At 40.1% G+C, this 12,980-nt stretch overlaps 1 protein-coding gene across 1 annotated transcript in view; it reads left to right on the top strand.

Annotated features, from left to right (window-relative positions):
• The window catches only part of LOC137321158 (low-density lipoprotein receptor-related protein 2-like), a 67,284-nt gene that overhangs the window by 23,216 nt on the left and 31,088 nt on the right, over window positions 1-12,980 (top strand). Inside the window, exons 12-18 of the mRNA XM_067983406.1 lie at window positions 1,529-1,648; window positions 3,373-3,597; window positions 6,531-6,845; window positions 7,451-7,663; window positions 8,756-8,866; window positions 10,308-10,490; window positions 11,378-11,593. Of these exons, the coding sequence (XP_067839507.1) occupies window positions 1,529-1,648; window positions 3,373-3,597; window positions 6,531-6,845; window positions 7,451-7,663; window positions 8,756-8,866; window positions 10,308-10,490; window positions 11,378-11,593 (1,383 nt within the window). The remainder of the gene's footprint in view (window positions 1-1,528; window positions 1,649-3,372; window positions 3,598-6,530; window positions 6,846-7,450; window positions 7,664-8,755; window positions 8,867-10,307; window positions 10,491-11,377; window positions 11,594-12,980) is intronic.

Here is a 12,980-nt window from a genome sequence, read left to right on the forward strand (position 1 = left end):
TGGGACCACTTAATTTACAGAAACTAATTGGACTAAAGCAAAATTTGCAGATGACCCCAAATTCAGGGGGGAATAGGTATTGAGAATGCAACCAAAACTTGCAGAATAGGTGTAAGTGCCAAATTAATTTTAATAAGTGAGATGGTGCATCTTGGTAAGAGGAATAAGGAGGCCACATACTTGGAAATAAGGAGATCGAGGGTACACTCCAAATCATTAAAAGTAGCAACACAAGTTCACAGCGGTCATCAATGCAAACAAAGCACTGAGGTTCATTTCTAGAAGTTGTTACAATAATGGGACACCTGGGACCTTGGTGAACAATGGGACCAACTGTCTACTCCTTAGTCAAATCAGGTACAGATGGAGACTAAGGAAAATCTCAAGCAATTTGCTACCTGTAGGAATGAGACTCCAGTTTCAATTGTTCCATTTCTAGGTCAGAAAGGTTGAGTAACATTGCAGGGACATTACCTTTTTTTAAAAAAAGGTACTTGTGCTGTTAAGTACCAGCCCTAACTTTTTGCAGAGTTTAATTTGCAATTATGTGCAAATGCAGCAATTTCTTAACATGAAAACAGCAACGCACCCACAACTAATGTTTGAGCAGTGCAATTCATGGATCTCTTCCATGCCACAAGTTGCTGGATGAGCATGTGATTAAACACTTTAAAATGAAGCCTCACAATGACATTGATCAGTAGGGCTATAATTTCTACTGTAACTTTTGGGGTAAGCCCTGAATCAAAAAAATTGGGTTTAAAAAAAATCCATTGTAGAAATGTTCTCTGGGGATTCAGTCAGTTGTGCAGGGGCATTGCATCTGTCAGGATTGAGTACTGACTGTTCTATCTGGCAGATGATGTAGTGGAACATTTTAACAAGTGGGTTGCAAGGACTATCTACAGGCTGAGGGTCCAAGTTCAGTCCAGAACAGTGGAAAGTAGTTTTGGGTGGGGTGGGTCTGTTGCCAGGTACTGGCTACCCACTTGAGGATGGGAGTGGAGGTAATGTTGCTGTGGCCAAATTCAGGCTTTTGCTGACATTCCAGGTAGGTGTTGAAATAAAGGAGTGGGATGGCTGCAGTAGGGAGCTGTAGATACTGGCTTTTGCTGTATGGGCAGGGTACAAACTCAACTAGATGTGAAGTGAATTGGTTCCACTTGTATTTTCTATATTCAATGTATGCATGTCCACTCTCCAAAGCTTCTTTAGAAGGTTCAGCTTATAATCACAGCTGGCAGATTAAAACTTTGAAACTACTAGAACTTTTTATAAAGTGGTAAGCACCCTTGGCCCATGATGCACTGTTCAACATTCTAAGTGAGTCCTCAAAGAATGCTAAGGCTGTTCATAAAACTTATTTTGGATGTCAGCTGGTATCTGATTATTCTTATCCTCAGTCTCTTTTTGAAGCAAAGTAGCATTATATCTCTACCAGAGGCTTGTTTTAATCAAGTAATCAATTCAAAGCCACTAGACAACTTCTGTGCCTCCTCTAACTTTTTTCCCTTTTTTTGAATTGTAGGTAGTAATCAGTGTGAAAAAGCAGAATGCAGCCATATATGTTTGCTCTCACCAGTGAACATTAAAGGTTACAAGTGTGCTTGTCCTCAAGGAACCTTTCTGGTATCTGGAAAATGTGAACGTAAGTTAACTCTTTTAAAAAGAAACTGAACAGATCAAGTCAGATGACTTACATATCCTTAATGTTAAAACTTCAGTAACTTCTTGAGTAATAGGGTGAGGCACAAGTCATTCCATTTAAAACCACTTTAGATGCAAGGACTGAGATTCATTTGTGGTGTTCCAATTCAAGGCTTTGAAGGTAAATGGGTCATCAGTAGCATGCAGTAAGTTGTGCTGGTTTAAGGATTCTAAAACACTAAATCAACATTTTAATTACAGATGGAAAATGATTGTATATTAGAAATGCCTATAGTTTTGTGGCTTCACAATTTCATTAATTATGGGGTTGTAGATCCCTTGTAATAGTGGGAAGGTCACCTTTTTTAGCCACTTTTATACCATATCCTTGGATATATCTGGCATAAACAATGGTGACTTCCCATTGAACTTGTGTAGGTTCTCATGTTGAAGGCTTGCCATGTCAGATCAAATGGGATAGCAGAGTAGGCCATAAGGCCTCTTGAGCTGCTCAGCCATTCAATAAGATCATGGCTGATCTACCTCAACTCTACTTTCCTGCCATATCTCCATATCCCTTGATTCCCTTAGTGTCCAAAAATCTATCACTCAGTCTTGAATACATTCAATGACTAAGCATCCACAGCCCTCTGGCATAGAGAATTCTGAAGGAAATTTTTCCCTCTGTCCTAAATGGCCAGCCTCTTGAGACTGTGACCCTTAGTTCTAGATTCTCCAGCCAGAAGAAACAGCCTGTTGGGATCCACCCTGTCAAGTCCTCTTAAAATCTTATCCATTTCAATAAGATTACCTCATTCTTCTAAACTCCAGAGAATATAGGCCCATTCTACTTAATCTAGTGAATCTTTTGTTGCACACCTAAGGCAAGGATATTCTTCCTTGGGTAAGGAGCCCAAAACTGTACTTCAGGAGTGGTCTCACCAGAGCCCTATATAATTGCATCAAGACCTCCTTACTCCAATACTCCAACCCCCCTTGCAATAAAGGCAGTAAGTTGTGCTGGTTTAAGGACTTACCATTTGCCTTTCTAATTGCTTGCTGTACCTGCATGTTAACTTTTTGTGATTAGTGTACAAGGACACCCAAATCCCTCTGAATACCAACATTTTAGTCTTTTTTTATTAAAAATATTCTGCTTTTCTATTCTTACCACCCAAATGGATAATTTTGCTTCCCCCCACATTATGCTCCGTCTGCCACCACATAACCTGTCTATATCCCTTTGCAGCCTCTTTGTCCTCCTCACAGCTTACTTTCCCACCTAGCTTTTTATAATTAGCAAACTTGGATACACTACACTCAGTCCCCTCATCTAAGTCTTAAAGATTGTAAACAGCTTTTGACAGTTGGTGTGCTTGGGATCCTAGGCTAAACCCATCATATTTCTTTGACTTTCCCTCCCTCCCACCGCAGCCGTCACTAGATATGAATATCAGCTACAGCAAGCTTGGTTTAGATTTCTGGGTAACTAAGTACCTCAGAACCATCCTGAGTACTAGTCTTATTCTAACTGCTGCTTGAATTTGGGCAGTGGTTTTTGAAATGTTACTGGGGCACTGTACTACACTTCTAGTGCACAAGGTGAAAGTTTTCCAGAATGAAGAATTCAACAAGCATTTTATATCATGTTAAAATGTTCTGCTACCCTTGTGGCATTTGTTAAAAGGAAATTGTTCATGGTTTTTTTTTCTCACCTTTTTGCAGATTTGAAACTGATGTATGCAAAAATGCATAGCATTTTCCAGCTGGAATTTGGCCCAATGGGAATTTCTATTGGGACATCTCTGATCCTTTCACTAAATGAATCTGTCACATCATTTGATTATGATTCAAAGAGAAATGCCCTCTTTTGGACCAATGGAGAAGGACACCTTATTCACTATTCTTTCCATGAAAAGAAATATGAACTAATTAAAATGGAGAGTTCAGGTGAGACTAGTTAATGTCCTCTTTCTGATCAATCATGCCTTTTCTGCTTCCCTTTCAGGGATTTGCCAATAAATCTATGCATTGAGATTTTAATAATTAACAACTTGGGACATCTGCTGGTATCACAATATACATTCACTTTTGTATGGTCTAACTTTTATTTAAGGCAATAAGCCTGGACAGCTCATTTTGTGGGGGGGGGAAGAAACAAAGAGCATTGTTGTAAACTTCAGATCTGTACTAAATAGGTAGTCTTCAGTATCACCAGGTACTTCCTGCAATTAAGAGTTTAGCTTTACTGCCCATTATCTGGTCACAGCATAGCTATGGGGTTGTACTTTTGAGGCAGACTGCCCTGAGGCCAATTGTAAATAAAAGTGCATTTATTATGTATGATCAAACAAGGTGTCTTTTGCATAATCTTCCCCATAAAATAACAAAGCATACTAATCTCATTTGTACTGACTCAACACCATTGGTGGCATGAAACTTGATATCCAGATTACTGCAGTCTGCCTGACATCCAACTAGACAAAAGCTGATCTTTCCCAGCATTCCATGCCTTTAGGCCAATGGAACTGCCAACTAAACCTGTTACTGCCCAAATGTGAGTTCCAGGTAGTTTTGTGCTGAGGAGGCCATTCTAATACACCCAACTTTCATGTGTTCAATCCCAAACTGGTTTCATGTGGGATACAATCCTGAACTAATGCATCAACTAGGTTTAATTCACATTCCCAGGATGTCAAGTGTTGGTCCTCTATCATAATCCTCCTCCTGTACTACCTGAAGAAAACTTGCAGGGAATGAGGGTAGAAGACAAATGGGTGAGCATGACCCTTAATCTCCCCTCCTCCCCTGGATGAAGGGGGTGAAAGGTTTGTGCTGCTTCAGGGATTCCAAGGCAACAGTGCAGGTGCTATACCCTGCTGCCCTCAAGGCACAGATGGTGCTGAAATGTTTCATTCTTAAACATTGTTAAAACAATTGTAAACAATTTTACAACACCAAGTTATAGTCCAGCAATTTTATTTTAAATTCACAAGCTTTCGGAGGCTTCCTCCTTCGTCACCTGACGAAGGAGGAAGCCTCCGAAAGCTTGTGAATTTAAAATAAAATTGCTGGACTATAACTTGGTGTTGTAAAATTGTTTACAATTGTCAACCCCAGTCCATCACTGGCATCTCCACATCATTGTTAAAACATGCAGTGAAGTCATTAGAAGGTGCAGTGCCAGAGCCCAGCACTGTTTGTTAGTCCCCAGAATGCAGGCTGAACTGGCTTTTTAAATCTGCAGATGTTTCCTAGTAGGCCAGCTGTATACACCAGTTTTACACCAATGCCTGCATCAAATGGTATGCAAATAAACAAGGCAAGGAAACTGTTCCATAACTCCTTGTGGCCACTAGCAGCCAAGTTTTTCTTAAGGAACAAAAACAGTGGAAAATAATGAGGCAATTGCAGGACAGAGTTTAAAGCAAGTTCAAGATTACCAGGAAGCATTTCAGATAATTGGAATGATCTTCTGGATTGAATATCGGAAGCAGATGTTCTGACCTTGGATCATCACGGAGTGGCTTTTGGTTTCTATGATGTGAAGATGCCAGTGATGGACTGGGGTTGACAATTGTAAACAATTTTACAACACCAAGTTATAGTCCAACGATTTTATTTGAAATTTACAAGCTTTCGGAGGCTTCCTCCTTCCTCGGGTAAATTTACTTTTGGTTTCTGTACAAGGGTGTACTGCATGGCCTCTTGTCTAACCTTTGCAAGAGTGTGTTGATATGCTAAAGTATATCAAGCTTCCACTGGAACAACCAGCAGCCATTATTACATCCTTGTTCCAGATAGAATAGAATTTGCATATGCTAGACTACCTCAACTCTAAAATCAAACATTTGAACCTTTTGAAATCCAAATGAGCTTCCTCTTAAATTCTAAAAGCCTTGCTTCCCAAATGCCCCCTACATAGTGGCAAGAGTTTCAGGAACATCCAGTTGACCGATTCTCAGAACAGCCAATACTACACTTCAAAGGTAAACATCATCTGCACCCTGCTTTGAGTTGTATCCCTCAATTGCAAGCAAAATACTCCATTCTGCCCTCTAGGCTACACTAGTGACAAATTAGCATATTTAAGGACAAGGAGCTTTGTTTGGAGATGCAGGTCAACATTAGTTGACTTGATCAAGGCATTTATGCCATCTCCCTTGCCTGAGGTGTTCAATGGGCAGATTAAACTGTACTCTACCTGGTCTTTTGCCACTGATTTCCTATTTTTCCCTCCCTACCACCCCTACCCCTGGAAACCTGGTCAGTTTTTAAGCCTGTAACTAATGGATTGATGTGTGCCATTTTGACACCAGCTATCAAATTGGAGCTATTTTCATACCTGGTCACACTCCTGGGTGACTTTTTTTACATTTTCTAATGAGAATTCAAACACTTGCTGGCTCTTCTTTCTCTTGTCTTCCCCCCCCCCCCCCCCCCACCTTTACAAACTTTTTAATGCATATTGCAGGAGTGAGACCAACTATTTATCTAGGAACCTTTTGGCTCCTTAAACACTTCAGCTTTGAAGATTAGCAAGTTGAATAACCATGATTTAAACTCAGGCTGGTGAAGAACCCCAGTCTGATTTGAATAGTTACTATCTTGTCACACACTTAACCACCATCCTATTTTTAATGCCACATAGGGACATTTGTTTTTGCATTACTGGTGTAACTTACTGTTGACATGGATCAAATGTTTGGGCAGACTGCAAGTACAAGGTCTGTTGTACCTGCACTTGGCTCATTTGTCAATCTCTGCACTGAGGAATATGTTGCAGCATCTTGTATTATCTGATTTGCTGAACTGAGGATTTGAATGTGAATTTAGTATTTTTTAGCTGTCTTATCAGAAGTTATCTAACTGTGGGACTTCAGTTTGTTCCATCAGGATAGACTCCCAAAGTGGGAATGTCTACTGGCTATCCTGTGACAATTCATCTGTTGGAGTAACACGAGCTGATGGTGCCACTAAAACCTTGTACCGCACATATGGTGCAGTAGAAGACATCTTTGTCGACTGGCGCGACTCTGCTGTGTACTTGGTGGAGGTGGAAGAAAAAGGGATAGGAACAATCCTAAAACGGCTGAATTTGGTGGATGGTGCAAACCCTGTTTGGAAAGGAGTGGCTGCTAACAATGTTGTCATGGATAGAAAATCGCACAGTCTCTTTTGGATTAGTGAGGGCATGGGTAAGTTGACAACTTAAGTGCTAGTGAAAAGCTCATGTACTTTTAGAGTGAAGGTTTCTTAATGGTTCTGACCACTGCGGTGCTTTTAATAAAGCCAGACTTGCTCAGATCACATGACCTGTATAGCCCTCCTAATTAGATTCAATAACAAGGATTTTTCTGGCTTCAATATTCTTTCACCGTCTCATATTTCATCCATATGCTTCACTTTATTTGAAGCCCAGTATAGCTTTTGCTTGGTGAGTCTGGTGATCTATATTAAATATAGTGCCTCACCTGTTTAGAATATCTGAAATAAAAACAGAAAATGCTGGAAATAGGTCAGGCAGCATCTGTGGAGAAATTGTGAACATTTCAGGTCAATGACCTTTTTTCATAACATCTGTTGTATATGATCTCCTTCAGTTATGTTGCAATTTAGCACCATTTCCCCTTTGAAATGTTTTTAAATTTTGGAAGGGGAAGAAAGACCTTGGTTGTACAATTTTTATTATATCAATCATGTTTCCTTTTTGTTACTTGTGTTCTAATCTTAGAACATAAGTGGGGTTTACTGTAATCTGATTTTTAAAGTATGTTCTAATTTCTGGCTTGCTTTCATTTAGGGTTGCAGTATCTTAACCTGTTGACAAAACATCTACACTCCCTGAATGAGAGTTTACAAGGGGTACTAGTGGCTGCCCATGAACCATATTTAATAACTGCCAATAAAGCACAGCTGGCAATCTGGGACAGACAGAAGAAGCAGGAGCTCAGTAATGTGAGCCTAGATGGATCTGACCAGCTGAAATTTGTTGTAGCATCTAATGTGGAGAAAGGTAAACTTAAACTTTTAGTACATATCTACATTGTTTCTAGCAGGGATAAGTCAGCATCTGTAAAAGGTGTAACTTGATAGATTAGCCAAATGTAGGTTGCAGTTCATCAGGCCTTTTTCATGCATTAGATATCCAGACTTCTATCTCAATGATGTTTCTCCTTCCCACAAAAAACTTTTCTAGACTTAAAATTTGATCTTGACAGCTCCTCATAGCTATCTCTCTGCTTGTATTAAGCCTTGTTGCTCTTCTCTGCACCCCTGTCAATTTTTTTAGCATGGTGAACACCAGTGCATTTAGAATTCAGCACATTTTGTGTAGACTTGTTCAATTGCTGTCCCTAGATCTGCTATTTCAATACTATTTCTTGCATTTCAGCCCAACAGACTATTTGCTGTGCTTCTGCTCTCTCCTGGATACTTTGTCCTGCCTGTTGACACAAGCTTACATTTTTGGCTGCAATGCCCAGATCACTAATGTAGATAGAAATTTGGTCCAAGCACTGACCAGAATACCACTTTCTTCCTATTCTGATATTGTACCTCCTTGCTCCATCCATCATCTACCTTTGTGTATGAAGTCTTCCACCTGGAATTTGACTTTTTGGAATTCTAAAAGCCTTTAACTATTTCCTTTGAGGTTTCCATTCATTCTACTGTCAATCCAGGTTTGTAATTACTTTCTATACACATCAAATGTTTCCCCTTAGAATGGTCTCCATTGTTTGACTTGGCCTCTAGGTGCATGCAAGTAATGTAGGCATCCCATCCCTTCTGTCTAGCACTGTCCAATTGTCAGTCAATCTTTTTTGTCATGGTATTTTCTGATTGTCAGATTTTAATCCTATTGAGCTTCAATTTATAGCCTAACACTTCAGAACCCACTGCAGCTGACCTGTCTAGTCTAAACAACATTAACAGTTTGCATTCTGTTGCATCTTTAGGCCTTCCATAGTTGCTCAATTGTATTTCATACTTTATTTAAAGCGCAGGTAACCTAATACTTAATCACACCTTGAATAACCATATTTGATAGAAATCAGATCTAAATCTTTAGACCTCAGTGCAGTGGGCACTTTGTTTTAACTTGCAGAGAGCCATTCAATGTGCACAATCAACAATGGAGGTTGTTCAGAAAGAGACATCTGCATCCAACGTTCTAATGAGGTTTACTGCTTTTGTCCAGATGAAGACTGTTCTCCAGGTAACTTTTTTTTTACCCCTCTGGCAAACAAAAGCAACAACTTGTAGCAGTCAAACCTGCAGATATACAAGCAATAATTCCTATAAGGTTGCAGTGCCAGAATCTGGCCTTTCAGCTGTGCTCTTGTTAATCAGGTGTATTCCAGTTACTAGTACTGGCTGTAAATCATCATAGAACAACTTGCATTTATATAGTGCCCTTTTAATGTAGAAAAAAATCCCATGGTGCTTTGCAGAAGGGTTGCTTTTTTTGTCTGATTATGCTTAAACCAAAGGAAATGTTAGTGTGACTAAAACCCACTCTTTGACCAAGCTTTTAAAGTAGAAAAATGTAGGTGGAGAATTCTTGAGCTTGGAAGGGGGGGGGTGCAGACAGGTGAAGGTATAGCTGCCAATGGTGGGGTAAGGGATTTCAGGGGCACCAACTCAAATTGGAGGAACAGATCTAGAGGTTGGATATAGGAAGGACATAGCCATGAAGGGATTTGAACACTCAGAATTCTAAGCGAGGGATGATTAACCAATGTAGGTTAGCAAGCACTGGGTGAGTGGGACTTGGATAGGATACATGTGTTTTGGAATATGCTGAAGTTTATCAAAGGTGTAAGATGGGAAGACAGCATTGGAATAGTAAAGTGAGGAGGTAACCAAGTGTTGAAGAGTTTCAACCTCAGATGGGCTGAGGCAGGGGTAGAGACACCTCATGTTAGAGGTGAAAGTAGGCATTTGATTGAGGGTATGGGTCTGGAAGCTCAGCTGGAATAGGATGCAGAGGTAGCAAACTTTCAGGTTTAACTTGACAGTGGCTAGGGAGAGGAATGGAATCTGTGGTGGGTACAAAAGATTGTGGTGGGGGCCAAAGATGATGGCTTCAATTCCCAGCATTTAACTGGAAGAAATTGTGGATCGTCCAGGATTTGATGTCTGACAAGGTAGTGAAGGGGTCAAGGTGAAATAGAGCTTGGTGTAATCAGTGTGCATATGGAACATGACCCCTTTATATTGATGACCTTGCCAAGTGAGTAGCAGGAGAGCCAAGAAGATCTTTATGGACTTTGGGGTGTGGGAAGTAAAGCTGTTGCTACAGTCTTCTGGCTTATTATAGGTAAGAGTGGAACAAAAGAAATTTCACAGAGCTGGACAACTTGGGTTTTTGGAGGAAGATGTGGTTAAGTGTTAAAGGCTGTAGAGGTCAAAGCATGAAAGAATTGGGCAGTATGGTCAGTCACAGCATGTCATGAGATGTAACTATTTTGGAAATGGATGTTGACCTTGTGATCTTGTAGATGTGTGTTAGTTTAGTATAAACATCAGATTGTCTGCAAGATTTTAGACACTGACTTGCTATTTGGTTTTTCCCAAATTCAACAGCTGTTATAGCCAGAAAGGAAATGTTAAAGGAGTGAGGAGGAATAAGATAACTAAATTGCTTTTGTTTGTAGACTCTACTCTAGGTACCTGGGACTTTCAGCAGGAAGCAGGGTCAATGCTGCAGTGTCCTCGTACCTTCTTCCTTTGTGAAGATGGAACTGAATGTGTCAGCTTTGAATACATGTGTGATGGTGACAAAGATTGTCCTGATGGATCTGATGAGAAGGACTGTTCGCAAGTATGTGATGAGCCAGGTATCTATCCATGTTTCACCTCAACAATAATAGTCACTGGTTTCTGAAATGAGAAGCCATAAAACTGCACCTCCATATTGTGTATCAGCTTTTCCTGGGACTTGGGAATCTTGATGGTGTAGCATGTTTTTAAATACAATGCTAGTTTTTATTTTGTTCCCTGTTCTCAGAATGCTATGGGGGTGGGAAAAGGATAGAGAAATGGCCCTTCACTCCTTGTACCATGACTAGTTACTCATTTTTATATTTTAAAAAAAGATCTGCCATGATTACTGACTTGGGCCAGTTCACTTTTATCCAAAGTTCAATTTTGTAATCTGAATCCCTTTAATCAGATTTTTCTCCCTTCCAACATTTCCCTCTGCCTATGAGAATTGTGTTGCTGAACTAAGGATTTAAGACTTGGCCCCATCTGGAAGGATATAATGTCTCAGCATTCGATCTGTCAAGGGTTCATTTACCTGGGAATATTCAAATTGGAAGCAAAGGTTGCTAGGGGTTGCAATTAAATGAAACTCTAAATCTTTGGAGCTGAACAAGGCCTTAAATACTTTCAAAGGCAGTTTTAATAATTGGTTCAGTAACCTGTGCTGCATTCTGACTAGTGGGCACTAACTGATTTTCATCAAGTTCTTGAGACCCCTTTGTCAAGAATCCTTAGACCTGTAAAGGAGAGATGGTTATAGCTCTGACTAATTTGTTTAAAATAAACTAGTCTGCAATAGACTTTTATTTAGAAAGTTGTCTAGCTTCAATAGTTCATAAACTCTCTACAATTTGATTGTTGCTTAATGACCTTCATCCTAGTCCTAGGTAAGTATTGATCAAGAATTGCTTCGTGACTTTTTGATCCATGAAATTATATTGATGTGAACCTTTTTTTTCAGATGCATTTAAATGTCTAGATGGAACCAGATGTGTTCAGGGGCAGCTACATTGTGATGGTATTGAACAATGTCCAGATGGATCTGATGAAGTAGACTGCATCAAAGCAACAGACACCTGTGGTTTCTGGTGTGACAATCACCAGAGATGTATTCCTTCTCAATGGATATGTGATGGCAGTGAAGACTGTACTGATAAAACTGATGAATTTGAATGTGGTAAGATGAGCCAGTTGTATTTTCTCCACCCTATTAAACATACTCCACTGTAAATATATTTCCTGTTTGTGCCCCATTAAATTTATCTAAAGCTGGCCTTTCAGGGATCAAGATTAAACTGTACAACTATTGAAATCCCAACAGGTGAACAATGTCTAGCATCTACTAAAGCTGTAGGGTGTGGTTGATCCAATTAACCTGGAACACTACATTTTCTGTTCAAAAGGGCATGGAGACCTGTGGGTGCCAGATTCAGCTTGTACTATAGCAAAACAGGGCATTGTAACTATTCTCAATTGGTATGAAAGGAGCAGGGAGTATTAAAATGGCACTGCTCCATTTCTGCCAATTTAACTCCACTGGTTTTAATAGATGAGGCTCCTGGACTCTGGGGAACTTAATGTAAATTGGGGTCCCATGATGTACAGGAGACCCTGATGACATGTGAACCCATTCCTAAGCAGGGTGGCCAACCCATCAGATAAAGCTGTCTGGAAACCAGTAGGTCTAGTAAAGTTTTTTTTAAAAAAAAACACTTTCCTTTTAGTGGTGCCAAGAGTGCACCTTTTTTAGGCTCTAAAATGTCAGGCCCACTGCTGCCCCAGATTCCTCCCATTCTCCAGCCAGGTAACCCTTGCAACACCTCCCCAGACTTGTGTTGCTGTTGGCAGCTTTCTCCTGGTGCTGACAGGCACCATCTGGGCTGCCTGATCTTTGTTCTCTTGCCATTCAATTCACCCAGCTAGTTGGTGCTTTGATAGAATCTGGACAGCAGCTGACCAGAATTCAAATGAGGCCCAGCAGATAAAATCTGCCAGCCTGACTCCCACATAGTGGCCATCCACTCTCTCCAGGAGTTAAAATCAGCTTCTTGGGCCAGGTGAAGTTTGAATGAAATTAGTGTATCTAACTGACTATATGCATTATTACCCCTCACTAATTTTGGTTTAGGCCAGATGTATTTTTGGCTGGCATTTGTTTCTTTTCAGAATTTACTTTAACATGCCACTTCTGTATTGGGTTAGGAAGGTAGTTGTCCCTTTGTTTATACTCATCCTATTACTGGAGTTTTGGTTGGCTTGGGGCCTGTCACTTTTAATGGTCCCACTTTTTTCCTATCTGGTTTCCCTTGACTGGTTTGTTTTAATCCTGGCTGGGTTGGTCTTGTGTCTCCTATGGAGACTGCCTTTTTTTTAAAATCAGGAGTAGACCAGTTTTGGAGGGAAGGGGCTAATTCCAGTGACTGGCTTTCATACCTTGCTGAAAAATATTGGCCTACTTGTTACTAAGTCACATTCACTCATAACCTTCCACTTATTGGTAACAAAACAAATCAACCAGCCATTTTTCACACTAGTAACTGTTCCTCTTATTTATATGCATTGTT

The sequence above is a fragment of the Heptranchias perlo genome, chromosome 4 (assembly GCF_035084215.1).
Source record: "Heptranchias perlo isolate sHepPer1 chromosome 4, sHepPer1.hap1, whole genome shotgun sequence".
In the NCBI taxonomy this organism is placed as follows: Eukaryota; Metazoa; Chordata; class Chondrichthyes; order Hexanchiformes; family Hexanchidae; genus Heptranchias; species Heptranchias perlo.